Here is an 18,316-nt window from a genome sequence, read left to right as displayed (position 1 = left end):
CAACCTTGATTTTATAATAATATTAATAGTAATGATAACCCTAATAATAATTCTAATGATGATCATCATAATAATGAAAATAATAATACTAACAACGGCTAAGATTTATATAGCACTTACTATGTGCCAAACACTAGGCTAAGCATCTTACACTTATGATCTCATTTGATACCCACAACAACCTTGGGAGGTAAGTGCTATTGTTTTCCCCAATTTACAGATGAGGAAACCATGGCAAACAGAGTTAAGTGACTTGTCCCAAGATTTTGTAAATTGTTCTCTTCGACTGAATGAATATTTCTAGTCACACAACTGATTGAAAAGTATGGAATTTAGGATTCCCCTTTTAGAATAAAAATGCTGAGACAGCTAGATGGTACAGTGGAATCAGGAGGATCTGAGTTCAAATAGGACCTCTGACACTTAAAACTTCCTAGCTGTGTGTCCCTAGACAAGTTACTTAATCCCAATTGCCTCAGCAAAAAAAAAAAAAAAAAGAGAGAGAATAAAAATGCCAAATACAATCTTGAAGACCTTCCTTGAACAAAGTGTATCTCAGGGATAGGTTCAAGTTATATGATTGTTCCTTGAAAAATTTAATTGCAGAGAGCTCTGTTCCCCCAATGGAATATAAGTTTCTTGAGGGCAAAAACTGTCTCATCCTTGTGTTTGTATCTCCATCATCTAGTAGAATGCCTGGCACATAGTAGGTGCTTAATAGACATCATAAGACATTCTGAAAACTATTTAAAGCTTTGAAAATAGAAAAGTATAAAAGGCTTCACAAATTATTAAGTTTAAGTCACCTTACAGTTATAAAGGATATTATAAACTATTAAACCCCTAAAGGGGATTATAAACAGTTATAACAGTAATAATAGCTGATATTTCTATAGCAGTTTAAAGTTCATTTGAGCTTCACAACAATTTTGCAAAGCATGAAGGTATTTTTAGATATTATTTTATAATATAAAATATACCTACTTGTTCATTTGAGCCTCACAACAATTTTTGTGAAACATGATGGTATTTTTAGATATTATTTTATAATATAAAATATTTTAAGTAATTTGAATATTATTTTCCCCTGGGCACTTGTATTGGGGGCAAGATGCCAACCTGGCTTTTCCTCATTCCCAAAACGATTATAAGATGTTTCCTTCTCAAGAGCTCCCTATGGATTACAAAGAGCTTTTTAAAATATAAGGGATTTTAAAAGTTGATGCACAGATAAAAATGTTATTATTCTGTATAGATAAAGTGATGGATTCTCTCAAGTTTCCATCATACTCGCTTTTGGGAGGAAGGCTGTATAAGGCCCCACAGACTGGTTTTACAGAAGAGGTAAATTGACTTGTTTAAAGTCATATAGAAAGAGAGTGACAGAAAGAGGATTTTCTTTTTCTTCAAATTTTTTTCTCCAGTTACATGTAAAACCAATTTAGGATTTGAAACCTGGCCTCCTAATGCTCAGTCCAGGGCTCTAATTTCAGCCCATCAACCTTGCTGAGAGGCACAAATGGGGCCCATCATTGGACTCTGAGTTTGTTATCCTATATGCTGAGTTTGGGTTTGGGGTTTCAGCCTCTGGCCAAAGGGGAAAAAGAGCAATGCTTGGTCTCCAAGGACTTAGAACTGGAATCAGCCTTAGAGAATTATCTGGACCAGAGGTACCAAATACCCAATGTTTATCCAACTAGATTAAAATGTAACTGGGAAAGGCTTAATAAGATGAATATAAATACAATACAATATAATGTTAATTGGTAGTTTCCAAATTAATATGCACACATTTCTATTTGAGTTTGACACCTCTAATTTGGATTATTCTCTTCATTTTAAAAAGGAAAAGTTAAAGCTTAGACAAAAATAAGTGACTGTCCAAGGTCCTTTAAGTAACCCCAATGAACAAAAAAATTACAGCCGGGGAGACTCCTGGAGCACAAGGAGCTTGGAGCAATAGGTTGAGGAGAAGGTTCATCTGGGCCTGACAGGAACGGGAGCCTGGGGTAAGGCTGCAGGAGGGCAGCCGACATTACTCACTTCTGAAATACGAAAATGCCCACGATGAGTGTGAAGGAGACCAGGTCAGCTGTGATCCAGATGAGACAGTACTCGTCCGGGGCCTGAAAAACAAACAGATATCCAAAGATATGAAGGATACTCTAATGCAGGAACAAGTTCACAATCCTTCCTCAGAAGGGTCCAGGGGCTTCTTTCTCAAGATGGGAAAAAATGTCTGGAGACATCTTAGGGAGGGGTGTGTTTGGGGATAGGATCTGCGTGTCATGAGTTTCAATTCAATTCAATAAACATTTTATCAGAAGCCTACTAAGTTCAAGGACTGGGCTAAGTGCTAGATATATATAAAGAAGTAAAAGACAGGATTAAGGTCACTTGCTCAGGTTCACAGGGATAATAAATATCTGAAGCAGGATTAAATACAGGTCTTCCTGATTCCAAGTCAAGTGCTCTATTCATCACATAGCTAATAAATGTTCAAGGAAGAATCTGAATCTACCTCTCCTTGATTAAAAATAAAAATAAAATGTTTTATTCACTAAACCACTGCCCAGGATCACACAATTAGCAAATCTCTGAAGCAGGAGTTGAACACAGCTTTTCTTGACTTGCAGTCCAGCACTTTATTCACACTTTACACTTGTCCTCCTCCTTATCACCATATTGGCGGTACAGTTTAGCCAAAAGCAGGCTGTTTGGAATTATTTCAAGTCCTAGTTCAGTGTGACCGTGGCCAAATTACCTAACCTGTACACGCCTCACTCATATAATGAGTGAGTTTCTGAGATTCCTTCAAGCTCTAAGTATTCAATCCTAAAGGTAATATGGGAATCTTCCACTGGTAATCTCCCATGATGTCTTTTGGTGGCTTAAATGGGATTTGGGCTCTCAAAGGTCCTGCCAAGTTGTAAAGTCTTTAAACCCAGGGATGGATTTAGCATTTGACCTCCTACCTAAAATCGAAGAAACTCATTGCCATAATGATCAATTTTTTGGACACAAATATTCACTGAAATCAAAGACTGAGATATAGAAGGGTTGGGGATAGGGAGCTGGACTGGCAACCCAATCCACACTGATGAAATTACTAATCACTTAAGTACGGGAAGATGGGAATCTGTATATATATATATATATATATATATATATATATATATACACACACACATACATATATACACATACATATATACATATATACACATATATGTATATATATACACATACATATATATATATATGTGTGTATATATATATGGGGCTACCTGAATCATGTGGTTCAGGTAGCCCATGAAACTCAAACAATGGTAGAATATTATTACCCTGTAAGAAGAGATGAATATGAAGACTTCAGAGAAACACAGGAAGACTTACATGAACTGTTGCAAAATGAAATAAGCAAGACCAGAAACAATAGGCAATTTACAACAATGTAAATGGAAGCAACTATAAAAGTATGCAGTATTAATGATCAAATCTGGTCTCAGAGAAGAGACCAAAAAATCAAACTACATTACTTGTTTATAGAGCTAGAGGAATATTGGATGTGCAATATGGCATCTATTGTCAGACTTAGTTGATATGTGGGTTGATTTTGCTGAATTGACTTTTTTTTTAAACTACTTTTCCTTTATGTTTTTATTCTATGCTAATGAATGGTACATATATCTGGGGATATTGGAGTTTGTGGAATTTGTGTCAGTCTGGAATGTGTCTGTGTCATATGTACCTTGGTACTGTGTATGTACCTGGGGAACAGCCTTGCATCTGGAATACTCTTTCAAATGCTGACTTTTAGAATCTCAGACTCCATTTAACACTTGGCTCCGGCATCACCTCCTTACAGCAGGTGTTTCTTGGACCCCCCCCCCCCCCGCCCCGCAATTCCCTAGCTGTCGGAGATATTTCCTACAAGATATCTTCCACCTACCATGTATTACTTGTATGTGGTAATTTATACATATTTCACCCATTAGAATGAAAACTCCTTAAAGGCAGAGGCTGTTTTTGCCTTTAAAAAGATATACCTAGTGTTTAGTAGTGTGTCTGATATGTAGCAAGCATTTAATAAATGCTTATGTACTGTCTGGTATCTGTCACTTTATCCTCATAGGTAGTCAATAAATATTTGTAAACATAAATGAATAGAAGTAGGGAATATGTGTACTTTATTTCCCCTTCCATGTATGTGTGCAGCTCTTTATTTCTCTTTTCTCTTTATATTTACTTGTCTCTTTCTAAGTTTCTCCTTGGTCTATCTGCTTTTCTCATTGTTCATTCCTTTATTCTTATCTGCCAAGGTTGTTGTGAGGGTCAAATGAGATAAAGTACTTGTAAAGCAGTGCCCGACACAGAGGTAAATATGCTGTATTCCATCTCCTTCTTCCAATTTATTTGGATATAAATTGGTATAGAATTAGTATACTAGGAATCTTTTTCATAACAAAAAAATTTATATTTCTGATTGTTAATTTTTTAACTGGTGAATTTAATCAACCTTTTATTTCAGAAATACTATATTAGGAATCTTGTTCTATATTGAATAACATTCTGTATTAAAAGTCATTATTTTTAAAATTGATGAGTTTAACTTTTTCTTTCTTTCCCTGAAAGGAAAAATTTTTTTAAAAAAGACTACATGAGAAAGAAGCTAATTGGTGCAGTGGTTAGAGCATCAGTCCTGAAATCAGGAGGACCTGACTTCAAATGTGGTCTCACACACACTTAAAACACTTCCTAGCTATGTGACCCTGGGCAAGTCACTTACCCCAATTGCCTCACCAAAAAAAAAAAACCTACATAAATTTTCCTTTTTTCCTTTTTTGAAGATTTGACAAAAAAACCTAAATTTAAGTCAATGTATATTTTGATTTTTGAAAATTTCAAATGGAAGGTAGGCACAGAGAAGATGAGAAGCATGTAGGAAAATACAGTTTGGGTTTAAGACATGAAAGAGTCTAAAAGTATGCAGACCATGCAGAAACATATATTCTTCTAGAGTTGGAAGGCATTGGACACTGGGCACTGAACAAAAAGGAAAAAAGAAGAAACTTGCTATATCCAAATAGACAAATGACTGGTTATTGATGTGGGAGTCAAATTAGCAAAGGTTAAAATCAATATCTAGTTTGAAAACACCTTAGTGAAGATAAAAGACACACATAGATAGATGGGCAACAAGTTAGACTGATTGACCTTGGAGCCACTGATGTTAGAAAACAGAAAATTAGGAGGCAAAGACATAGACCCCAATTATGATCATTTTATGTAAGTGCTGAACCAGGATAAAGCAGGCGTCATGACAAGGAAGTCAAATGGGCCTAGAAACCACCTTAACCAGACAAAGATTGACTATTTTGCTAAGCAAAGTAGGATGGCAGCCAAGAGCAATCCCACTTTAGAGTACTAACTCATCTGCAGACTACTGGAAAGGAGAAGGGTGGAGTATTGTAAGTCTAAAAAATACACTTTAAGCTCTAAATCTATGATTTTAAGTGTGGTCTCAGAAAAGTCATTTTTTCTTTCTGGGGTTCAGGAAGGTTGGATTAGATGGTCTCTAATGTCTTTCCTGGTTCTATAATTTTTGACCCTCTTGTTCTTTTATGAAGGGGCAGCCTAGTGTAGTGGAAAAAACTTTGAACTGGGGAGTTTTTGCATCCTGACTCTGGAACCTGCTAGCTGTGCAACCCTGGTGAAGTTTTCTCATCTATAACAGGAGGATAATAACAACACTATTTCCCTTGTGCAGTTGTTGTGAACAAAGTACTTCTTAAGCCTTAATGCACTAGAGAAATGGGCTTCATGATGATGAAGAGACATGAGGGCCCAGCCTCCAGAGAGGCAGACACCTGTCAGTCATGTCACATATCAGACCTGACACAACAGCTCCACGGACCCTCTGACTCCTCCCCCATGTCCCTTCGGTATGAATAAGCAGTTCTTATCTAATCTGTCCCTCTCATTTAAAGAGTTAAAGACAAAAATAAAATTTAAAGTTATGATTTGTGTTTTCTTCCGGTTGTCTCTAATAACTTTCCTCTAAATTGGATTTGAAGTCCAATCTCTGACATAGGACACCCTATATAAGTCTCTCAATTTCCCAGTATTCCCCAGAAAATTCCCAAAGATTTTAAATTGTTGGTTTTATATCGGTAGTGGGACTAGACAAATAAAATTCATAGATCTAGGGGAAACATATATATTTTTTTCATCCACAGGGGAAGTAGAAGGAGAAAGGAGAATGGGGTCCCTTCCCTCAGCACCCGTCTCCTCCTTGTGTTTCATAGCACTTGGTTCAGTAAGTGTCTAACAAATATCTTTTCATTTTTTTCTGTCATTTGTACAGGGACTTGCCAGGCTTACCATGATCCAGATGGGGGAAGGCACCTTGGACAGGGTGTGGGAATTGTCAGATGTGACGGACTGGACGCCTGAGCACCACAGGAGGGAGAAGAGCCAGGGTTCGTTGACCGTGTAGAGGTTCACGCTCAGGTTCCATGCAGAGCAGTCCCTGAGTGAAAAAGGAACACATGAGGAACCACAGTCCTGATGCTTCTGAGAGCTTGTTGCTAAAATGCTTCATTTTACAGAAAGGAGTATATATGAGTTAGTAGCAGAGCTGGGACTCTTAATTTTAATTGCAATTAATTTAATTAATTTGCAAATTAATTTAAAGGCAATTAAGTTTAATTCTTAACTCATCATCCTATATCTTTTTCTATTATATCATAGCCTAGGGATGCCCTTTCTCCCTAACTAAATTGTAAGCTTTCTGAGGAAAGGGATACAGTAACAAAGGGATGAGCTTCTTCCCCACTTAGTCTGGTGACTCCCTGAAGTCAGAGGAAGAAGAAAAACACTGGAAGAAAGGTCTGGCTCTACCTGATGTCCTGGCTGGAGACCTGAGTGTAGCGTAAATTCAGTTTCTGAATGTGCCCACGTCGCAAACTGGCAACTGTCTCTTTGATGTCTGAGGTCTGCTGAAAGCCCGGAGCTACTTTCTGTACCAGTGTCCTTTGTCTGCTTGGCAGCCACATGACCTAAGGTGGAGTAAAGTAGGAATAGGGGGAGAGAAAGAAAGAACCGGAGAGAAAGGCTCAGTCTGGGATTGGGATGAGGGCTCAATCTAATTTTTCAGTTAGGTTCTTCCCAGTCTCCACCTTAACCTAAAAGAACCTAAATCCAGCAACTCAGGTCATAAGAGAAACTGGGAGGTGGGGTTTCTGGAATCTCTTCCCTCCCATCTCCTAAGATCTAGGAGGAAGGGTGCCTGGAAAAATGGATGGACAGCTCTAATAGAAGAAAAAAATGTTATTAGTGAATGGCAGAGGTCAAAAAAAGGGGCCCACAAGATCCAAAGATAGAGGGAGCATGTCTAGCCAGAATTTAAGGAAGGCTTCCTGACTGGGATGGAGGAAGAGGAGGTTGTCAGTGGGTAAGGAGACCATTCCATTTGGAAAGTATGAGCTACAATATAAGTAGGAGAGGATTTGTATTTTCTCTTCTTGCCAGACCAAGAGATAGCTATGACAAGGGCAGAACTTTAAAAGGTTCATGAGTTTGTTCATCAAGTTTATTGAAGACATGGCCATGGATATCAAACAGCCCACTGAGCCTGGGACCTGCCCATATATTGTGGAGGGCTTACCAGGTGTTGTGGGTGGCCAGAACGGAGGATAGCATCCAGGGTGATATTGAAGAAGGTCCCCCTGTAGGGGTGGTCATGGGGCAGGTCCCAAAGGTTGAGCAGCAGGGTCATATTCCCTTTGGCCAGTTCCAAGAGGTCAGTCAACTTGCAGATGGATTGGTTCTGCGCTTCTCTGTAGTCGGAGGCTGAGAGTGAGTGCACAGTCCAGAAGGGGTCAGTCTGTGTACACAGAAGGTCGACATATCAGTCATGTCACATATTGGACTCCATATACAATCTCCATGGATCACCTGACCTCTCCATCACGTCTCTTCTGAATGAATAAGCATTTGTTTTTTAATTTCTCATTCTTATTGAATTCATTCACATTCAAAATGGTGAAAATTAGATTTATTTTTTCCCCATATTTTATCTCTAGTATTCCCCCCTTCTCAAAATTAGGATTTTTTTTTCTTCTTCTTTTAAGTCAGGATTTTGATCCTATTATTAGTTTTGCTTAATACAAACCCATTATTTTTGGGTTCTTTTCCTCTTTTTCTGTAATCCTTACTCCATGTTTCCCAACCTTTTAGTTTTGAAGTTTTATTTAACATTTCTTTCTAGAAACAATAACAATAATTTATTATTAGGCAATTGCCATGAGTCAGGCACTATCAGCACTGTCAGTCAGTCAATAAACATTTAGTACTAAGATTCTGATCAATGCTTAAGGTAAAGGCTTAGCCTGGGGTTAAAAATCTCTCTAGATGTAGTTCTTTGGCTAAGGCAGATTTTTTTTTTTACACCTCTGAAACACCCTCCTTTCTATATCTCTACCCTCCCCTTTTTTTTTGCTGAGGCAATTGGGGTTAAGTGTCTTGCCCAGGGTCACACAGCCAGGAATTGTTAAGTATCTGAGGTTAGATTTGAACTCAGGTCCTCCTGACTTCTGGGCTGGTGCTCTATCCACCGCGGCACCTAGCTGCCTCTTCCCCATTTCTTTAAAACTGAGATCAAATCGCATTCTTTCCATTAATCAAACCCTAACTACTCATGTGCCTTCATTTCTTTCTACTCCTAAAAAGCCATAGTTCAGACAGCATTACCTGCAACCCATTCAATGAGAATGAGTTTACTAAGTAAGAGCCCACTACCCACAGAGGACCCTGTACTCCATGCATGAAAATGCAAATGTGAAAATGCCCCAGCAGCCCTGCCTTCAAAGGGCTTACAGACTAATAATAAATGGAAGGATATAACATGTGCACATGAATATAGTGCAAAGTAGAATGTGTTAGACAGAGGGATTCATACAAAATGTTTTAGGAAAATTTAGGTAGAGGGAGAATTTATGTTTCTATGGAGGGGAGGGGGGGAGTTAAAGATGGTGAGGGACATAGTTGGGAGAAGAGTAGATCAAGGAAGGCTTTGTGGAAGAGGCAGCATATGTCCATATTCTGCCCAGTCAAATTCATTGGCGTTTGTACCATCATTCTATGGCAGACCCTGAGTTCCCTGAAATCAATGATATACCCAATTGCCTTTATAGCCCTAGTCCCACATAGCACTCAGGATTAGAGTTCCAATCTTCCCAACTCTGAATCTATCTAAATATCATCTAGCTTACACTTCCCCTTACCTGGCCCAGGTCAAAATAATTTATTCTCCAAGGCAATCCCAACAAACTTTGGCTAGAAAACACCATCTGCATTCAGAAAAAGAACTAGGGAGACTGAATATAAATCAACACATGCTATGTTCATTTCTTTTTTCTGTTTTTTCCCTTTTCTGATTTTTTTCTCCCAACAGGATTTATAAAGCAATATGTATTTAAATAAATAAATGTAATTTAATTTTTAAAACAATTTGTTCCCTGATGACATGTCTCTCTTCACTTAGTCAGACAAAGCCTTGACTGATAGGCCCGAGTCAGATAAAATGGCAGAAGGGATCAAGCAGTTGCTGCCTGATGTTCTTGTCCTAAGTTCCCAGGAGTAAAGTCATAAGTTTCCTCACTTGTTTTAAAAAAAAAATGGGAACAATAATAGTGCTCACCTCCCAGGGTGCTTATAAGGATAAAACAACATTTGTAAAGCTTTGCAGACCTTGAAGAGTCATGTAAATGTTAGCTATCATGATAGGGAATCAGAGAAGGACTTTAGCATAGTTATAACTGTTGGTTTAGACTAGGACCATGATTTCACTGGCATAAGGAAGTCTCAGTTATAATAATACTAATAAAAAAGCCAATTCTAAGAAACATTTATATAGTTTTTAAGGATTTCAAAGACCTGTACATACATACAACATCTCTGGGAGAGAGGGGATATTATTATTTCCATTTTACATATGGGGAAGCTGAGGATGAGTAAAATTAAGTGTCCCAGAGTCACATAGCTACTAAGTGACTGGAACTAAATTTGAATTCAGAATTTGCAGGCCCATCACTCCATCCACTGTTCCATCTGTCCAACTAGTAGGTTGAGAGAAGAAAATCCTTTCCAAAGGTAGCTCAGTATCTGTTCTGCAGTGAATAGTCTTAGAGACCTGTCTGGATGTGCAGAAAGGTTCAGTTACTTATTCAGGAAAACAGAACCAAGAGGTATGAAGGAAAGGTGTGAGTTCTTTTAAAATGTTTATTATTATTTTCATCAGTAAAATATAAAATATAAATTTTTTATAAAATAATAATTTTATATAATTATGTAATAATAAATTTTAATAAAAAATATAAATTTTTTTTGTATGTACATTCATTTTTTACATATTTCTACATGTATCTCTTCTGGATTCTAAAATTTTGCCAGTAAACTCTAAATCTTGGCTTCTAGTACTGGCTTTGTTATCGTTATTGAGTTGTTTCAGGTGTGTCCAAGTCTTCACAATTTCATTTGAAATTTTCTTGGACAAAGACACTAGAGTGGTCTGCCATTTCCTTCTTGAGCTCATTTTACAGAAGAAACAATGGAGGCGAAGAACATTAAGTGGCTTGCCCATGATCACACAGCTGGTAAGTGTCTATGGTTGGATTTGAATTCAGGACCACATGACTTCAAGCCCAGTGCTCTATCTATTGTGCTTCCTGGCTTTCGGGATGGGCCCTGGTAATGGGCAATGTTGTGGATCCTGGGTATCTTGCCAACATGGGAAGACGTCATCTAATGATGAAGTAAGCCTTAGCTTCTTTATTTATAATATATGAATAACAATAGCACCCACATCATGCATCTATAGTTAGGATCATAAGTCTACACTTGTAAAACGCTTTGCAAACCTTAAAGTATTACATAAATGCTTGCTATTATTGTTCTTTATGAAGCAAAGAGGAGTGATAATTTTCATTGTTGGAGGGAAGACAACAGATAATGGCCCAGAGCTATTTTTAAATACATACATTTTATGAGATAATGTACATAAAATCTCCTGCCACCTGCTGAGTAGCCAATACTGACATTTGAGAACCAACGCTCAAAGGCAGATTCACACCCATCTGCAGCAGCAGCAGCAGCATTCCCTTCCCAGAACCGCCCTTCTTTCCTTCCCCTGGCCATGACCATACTTATTCCTGCCTTGGAACTCACTCCTCATCAGTTCTCCTTGCCCTTAGAAGCAAGGACCTCGCCTCTGGTTGGCTGGCTTCTCTTGGACTCTCCATGTAAGGCTGGGGTTTCAGGCAGCCATCTCTTAATTTTCCCACCTGGCTCCTCTCCTGGACTTACCCTTTCCTATGCCTTTCCCTGCATCTGCAATGGTTTGTTAGCACGTGCACACACTAACATTCACACACACACTCGCACACTCACTCATACACACACACTCACACACACACACCTTTGCCTCCTTTCAGTTTAATTTTATATATAATATTCCTCTATTAAATTACAAGCTCTTGGAAGCATCCATCTCTTTATTCCCATTGTTTAACACAGTGCCTGATACACAGCAGGTACTTAATAAATGTTTATTGACTGTTCTCTGCAGGGTATTCTCCCTCTTTCCCCCTTACCCCCAGTCTGGTCCTATCGGAAGCACAGACACACCTTAAGGAACCACTCTCCTGCGTTGAGCTGCTTCAGGTCAGTCCAGTTGAACATGGAGGCGGGCCGGCGAGCCAGTTCTGGGGCAGCTTCATCCACATTGGTTGTGCGGCGCAGAGTAGTGTCATGCATGAGGAACGGAACTCCATCCAGGCTGCAGCGAGAGCGGAAGTTGACTCTGAGCATGTTATCTTGGGCTTTGCTCCGGAACTAACAGAACCAGAGCTTCAAGGAGTTCACTGTGTCCCAGAGGGTACCCAAAGTCGGGGGCAAATGTTTGAGCTGCATGGATTCTACCCTATCCTATCCTTAAAGATGGCTCATTATTGATTACCTGTGTAGACTGCCAGGTATCCATTCCCAAGCTACTCTTATTTTTGAGATGAAGACATATGGGCCAGGCCAATGGTATCAAACGCACATGGGGGGGGGGGTAAACACTAAACTATATATGACAGTTATTTTTTAAAAAAAAAACTTCAAAAAGTGGTCATTCATGGTTTTAGATCAACAAGGGAGGCTCAGGAATCAACCCTATGCTATTCAACATCTCAATTTTGCAAATGGCATAAAGCTAGGAGGAGAAGCTAGCAAATGGAATGAATCAAAGCTGTCTAAGTAGGTTAGAAGGTTGGTTCAAATTGAAGAAGATTAAATTTATTAGGGACCCACATAAAAGTCTTATACAGGATAAAAATATAATTTTTACAAGTATAAAATGGGACAGATATAACTAAAAGGGAGGTGGTGGTCCTGTGGAACTCTGCCAGGATAGGGTCATAATTGGAATATTATGTTAAGTTCCAGGTGCCATATTTAGGAAGGACAATGACGAACTAGATAGAAAATGTCTAGGATTAGGGACAGGTTGACTAAGGACCTTGAGTTTATGCTATATGAGAATGAGGCCAAGAAATTGGGGATGTTTACAGAAGAGAGAAGATTTTGATATAATGAAGTTTGAGGTAGTTGTTAATTTCAAATATTTAAGAGTTCTCACTGAAATACTAGATTTTTTTGTTTAGCTTTAAAGAATTAGGAACAATTATTATATTACAGAGAAATAACTTTAGACTTGATGGTAAGGGAAAACTTCCCAACAATTGGAGTTACCCAGAGGTGCATATGGTGAATTCCTTTCAAGATCAGAGGTCTCCAAGCAAAGGCTGAATAGCCATTTGCCAGATAGGTGGTAAAGGGAATTAATGATCTGTTATTAGCCACAAAGGCTCCTTCCAGCTCTGAGAATGTGATTATCTCTGCTTGTGGATGAATTTCTACCCATTTTAAATCATCTTTACTTGTGTTATCTACCACCCATTCTCATTTATCTAACATACCTTAATTACTATCTCCTCTTTAATATTTACTCAATTATTAGTATATTTTATTGATGTATATATACTCTTAGGTCTTCTCATGCAGGCCCATCTGCAGATTATTAGTACCAATAATTCTAGGTTGCATTTCTCTGATTCTGTTAATTCTATTTCCTGTGCCCTTCTACTCCCATTAACATGTTCTTAGAGAATGCAGTCCTGTCCCTTTAATCTTCACAATGATTGAAAATTTATCAAATGTCAGTTTCAGAGAAAAAGGGGAGAAATATGCTAAAGGATAGAAGAATTAGGAATAATAAACAGAGAAAGGTAGATTGGTCATTTCTAAGATCCCTTAAAATTCTAAATTCTCTGATCCTACGATATGAACATTATTTCCTAGATTAGATCTATTTGTACCTAACTCCTCCTGGGCCTAATCAAAATTATTCTGTATACCCTGGGCTTTGACTGGTACCTCAGCCAATGGCTTCATCCATTCAGTTCTCTTCTCTGTGCCTTGATAATTAGATAAGGTCATTTCTCCACCCCATTCCTGCCCCATATGTGATCTCTCCAAACCATCTGTTCCCTGGCTGAACTATTCTCAGATCCAGACATTCATAGAATCCCAGTACCCAAATATGGAAGGGATCTTCCAAAATGAATAGTACAACTGGGCTTATATCCCAAAGAGATTATAAAGAAGGGAAAGGGACCTGTATATGCACGAATGTTTGTGGCAGCCCTTTTTATAGTGGCTAGAAACTGGAAACTGAATGGATGTCCATCAGTTGGAGAATGGCTGAATAAATTGTGGTATATGAATATTATGGAATATTACTGTTCTGTAAGAAATGACCAACAGGAGGATTTCAGAAAGGCCTGGAGAGACTTACACGAACTGATGCTGAGTGAAATGAGCAGGACCAGGAGATCATTATATACTTCAACAACAATATCAATTCTGATGGACCTGGCCATCCTCAGCAACGAGATCAACCAAATCATTTCCAATGGAGCAGTAATGAACTGAACCAGCTACGCCCAGAGAAAGAACTCTGGGAGATGACTAAAAACCATTACATTGAATTCCCAATCCCTATATTTATGCCCACCTGCATTTTTGATTTCCTTCACAAGCTAATTGTACAATATTTCAGAGTCTGATTCTTTTTGTACAGCAAAATAACGTTTTGGTCATGTATACTTATTGTGTATCTAATTTATATTTTAATGTATTTAACATCTACTGGTCATCCTGCCATCTGGGGGAGGGGGTGGGGAGTAAGAGGTGAAAAATTGGAACAAGAGGTTTGGCAATTGTTAATGCTGTAAAGTTACCCATGCATATATCCTGTAAATAAAAGGCTATTAAATAAAAATAAAAAAAGAATTTGATTACTATAAAAAAATGAATAGTACAGCAGAAAACAGAGAATGATATTAATGAAACTGGTATTAAAACAGATTATCAGAGCTGGAAAGAATATGTGTGAATGTGTATGTGTGTGTATAGACACACACACATATATGTATGTGTACACATATGTGCGTGTGTATAGACACATGTATACATGGAGATTTGTGAATGCATGTGAGAGTGCATATGCACATATTACTGTATGTACGTATGTAGTAGATAAATTAGATAATCCCAATTTATCTTTTTGACCTTGGCCAACTTCATTAATAACATTTAGAGAGTTAGATTAGTTTAACTTAAAAGTCCTTTCTAGCTCTAGCATCTTAAAATTCTACCCAATGTTACCTCCAAAATAAATGCAATTCTAAGAATCTGTGATTTTGTGCTTCTAGAATTTGATCCAATGTGAAATTAGGTCAGTTCTGGAAGGAGATGAAAAACCATCATCTGCTTAACTGACCTGATGGTCACATCAGCTTGGACCCCATAAAGCTTCTGCTCCCTGGCTTTCTGGAAGGACATCAATGTATGTTCTGGAGCCAGCTGGGAAAGAAGACATGAGAAGAGAATCATGAGGCTAGCCTTGTAATTCTTCTAGGACAACCCCCCAGTACCGATGTTATCTAGCCCAGCATCCCAAGAAGTCAGAGATAATGAGTGTGATTACAAGTAATTACCCAATTAAGATCAACAAATACCTCTTTCCTTTGCAATGCAATATAATTCTCTTCCTTTTGCAATTCTAGATGTGATGCGCACAAGGACAAAATTCTAAATGGCCCCTGCCTCCAAGGAGCTTGTATTCTATTGAAGGATACCCAAATAGATTCATTTTTTTTTAAAAAGGGTAACTTGAAGAGGGAGAGAATATTAACAATTCCATGTAGAAGTTGGCACCTCAAGAGCAGAGCTCCTGAGTTTAGATAAAGGGGTAATGAGGTACACAAAAGGTGGCAGTACATTCCAGGCATGAAGGATGGTTTATATAAAAGCATGGAGGAAGATATGAAATGTCAGTCCTAGAGCTAGAGGGGCAGCTAGGTGGCACAGTGGATAGAGTATCACTAGAGTATACTAGAGGTCTTTATGCAATGGCTGGACAACTGATCACTGGCAGAAAACATTGTAGAAGGGATTATTTTTCCCAGCATGAGATGGACTGGATCCCCTCACTTAAGGTCTTTTCCAATGCTGGGATTCTGTGACTCTAAGCATTGGGCTAGGCACACAGGAGCATGGTTTCAGTGTGGGATAAGGATAATAAATGCCTACTGAATGAAGTTCACTATAAACAGAAAAGGTTCAAGAGGCACTCCTGGTCTGAGGAGCCAGAGTCACAAAACAAAAGCAACTGAGAAGCAACATCATGATTGTGCTGGAGCAGGGTATACAGCTCTGACACCTGGAGAAGTAGGGAAGGGAAAGATGGGGGCAAGTCCCATCTCTGTCAGTCACTTTCTGTGTGACCTTAGGAAAATCACTTCTACTCTAAAATAGGATGATCCTAAGATGATACTGGCCTTGAGAGTTCTAGACTTTCTTTGTGGCATAGGCTACTTGGGTAGTCTGGGAAAACCAATGGAAGGAACCCTTTTCAGAATTATGCTTACTAAGATAGAACATACATAAGAAGAGGGAAGGAGGAAGAGAAAGTGGAGAATAAGCATTTAAATAGCCCCTACTATGTGCTAAGTGCTTTAAAACAAACAAATAAATATTATCTTCTTTGATCCTCACAATAACCCTGGGATATAGGTGCTGGTATCATTTCCATTTTACAATTGAGGAAATTGAATAAAATAAGGTTAAGTGGTTTGTCCAGTGTCACACAGCTACTAAGTGTCCAAGACCAAATTTGAATTCAGTTTTTTCTTATATTGAAACACAGTTTCTTATATTGAACTCCTTTTGAGGATAGGATGGAGATAGACCCAGACTTAAAAAGTAAATTCTGTTTTAGAGGAAAGACAACGAGGAGGCACTGCACAAAAGAACAGAGTCACTGTCTTTTGCTGGGGTTGGACCCTATCTAGTAGAGAGAACTGGGGTCCTTTTTGGAAAGGATATTTACAAAATTGAGAGCATGTGGCTTACAGTACCTAAGATGGCGAGCCCAGAGCACACAAGTGTTGGATGAAGAAAATAGGGATATTTTAGCCTGTTGAAGAGACAGGATTTCTTGGACATTCCCATGAAGAGGAATCCAATTTGGCTTTGTTTGGTCCCAGAAAGGCAGAACTAACAGCAAGGGCTAATGGCTGTGGAAGCAAGTTTCAGTTTGATATAAGGAAAAATTTTCTGACAGCCAGAACTGTCCCAAAATAGAAAGAGCTGCCTCAGGGAGGAAAGAAGAGAAGGAGGAAAGGAAACTTCCCTTTATTTTTCCTTCCCTATCATTAAGCAGAGGCTGGATGATGGAGGGGCAGGGACTATATGTGAAAGAATTCTTCTGGCATGGGGAGGGGGAAGACAATAATGACACTAAATGGACTCATTTCACTCAAACACAATAACTCTGTGGAAATGGCTCTAAGGATACTCTGTCATTAATTTTACACTTGAAGAGGCAAAAAAAAAAATTTGTCCCAGGTAATCAGAAAATAGGAAGCATCAAAAATTTAGAATCATATTGAGCTGGAAGGGATCCAGAGAAGTTGACTAAGTCTATCTCTCACATTTTAGAGAGAATGAAACAGGCCAAATTATATGCTTAGGGTCAAACATCTATTAAGTATCTGAGACAAGATTTGGGCCCAGGTAGGACTTCGTGACTTCAAGGCTAGCAGCACCCTGTCCACCTAAGTCCCGACTCCAGAGCCAACGCTCTTCCCACTATCTTGAGGCTAGAAGAACTTTTTCCTGCGTCACAAAGTAGGAGAGCCAGGATCTGAATCCAGTTCCTCTGACTGGATGGTGTCTCTAGGACCACTTCTAGCCCTAATTTAATTCTGTGTGGTTAGGAATCTCCTTAACTCAATGCCAGTGAAAAACACACTGCCACAAGGGGGCAGCATGGAAACAAAGATAAACAAATGAATATTCTCTGTCCGGATCCATCCCAAGATGGGGCTCCCATGTTTCCCTAAAGGCAAGGGAAAGAAGGCCCTGGGATCTCCAGAGCTGGAATAATTTTGCTTCTCCTGGCCACTCACTCCTCGAAGTTAGCAATGGGAGAGCACTCACTCACCATGGGCGCTCCTCGGTGGCCAATGATGGCTGGCTTCGGTCCCAGGTCCTTCTTCTCCATGATGCAGGGAGAAGAGATGGTGAGGGGAATCAGGTAGAGCACAAACACCACTGCGAAGTAGGCAGTGAAGATGACCATCTGGGAGGCTGAAGAGACAGAAGAGAGACTCCATGAAGCCCTGCTAGAACGAGAGAGCCCAGCAGACACACCCATGTCCCCACTCTAGGCAACCGCACAACTGCTCCCCAACCCTGAATCCTGGAGGAGAAGCCACCATGTCTGCCACCCTCTGCTCTTGCATGAAGTCCTTATCCAACAATCTGTGTTTCTACTGCATTTATTCACGTGGACGCCTGTCACAGTTGGACAATGAGCTCTCCCTTCAGGAGAGGGGCCGAGTGAAGGCAGAGCCCATGGGAAGCAGTGAGCTACAGTAGGAAGAAGCCAGAAACAGAGGGCTTGGGCCTGAATACTAAATAATTCTGGCTTCAGTTTCCCCATCTACAAAATGAGGAGAATTAGACTAGATGAACTCTAAGACTCCTTACAGCTCTAAATCTATGACTCAGTCAATGGGCTAAATCCCTTCCTCTCCTGCCCCCAATCTCTCCTGCCGGTACAAAGACAGACCCTGGGTACAGCGGGCAGATTTCTTCCCTTGGGACAGAGATGGCACTTAGGGTGTGTGGATTATCTTTG

The 18,316-nt window shown here is 39.2% G+C and overlaps 1 protein-coding gene across 3 annotated transcripts in view; it reads right to left on the bottom strand.

Moving 5' to 3' along the window:
- Window positions 1-18,316, bottom strand: part of GDPD5 (glycerophosphodiester phosphodiesterase domain containing 5) — a 174,172-nt gene that overhangs the window by 13,576 nt on the left and 142,280 nt on the right. For all 3 annotated transcript variants that reach the window (XM_031961376.1, XM_031961378.1, XM_031961377.1), the window contains exons 9-15: window positions 17,618-17,763; window positions 14,891-14,973; window positions 11,689-11,839; window positions 7,670-7,888; window positions 6,904-7,061; window positions 6,385-6,532; window positions 2,044-2,126 (exon numbers count right to left, since the gene is read on the bottom strand). In XM_031961376.1, the coding sequence (XP_031817236.1) occupies window positions 2,044-2,126; window positions 6,385-6,532; window positions 6,904-7,061; window positions 7,670-7,888; window positions 11,689-11,839; window positions 14,891-14,973; window positions 17,618-17,763 (988 nt within the window). The remainder of the gene's footprint in view (window positions 1-2,043; window positions 2,127-6,384; window positions 6,533-6,903; window positions 7,062-7,669; window positions 7,889-11,688; window positions 11,840-14,890; window positions 14,974-17,617; window positions 17,764-18,316) is intronic.

The sequence above is a fragment of the Sarcophilus harrisii genome, chromosome 3, assembly GCF_902635505.1.
Source record: "Sarcophilus harrisii chromosome 3, mSarHar1.11, whole genome shotgun sequence".
Classification (NCBI taxonomy): domain Eukaryota; kingdom Metazoa; phylum Chordata; class Mammalia; order Dasyuromorphia; family Dasyuridae; genus Sarcophilus; species Sarcophilus harrisii.
The sequence above is the reverse complement of the archived record's forward strand: the minus strand, read 5'-3'. Positions and strand labels throughout refer to the sequence as shown.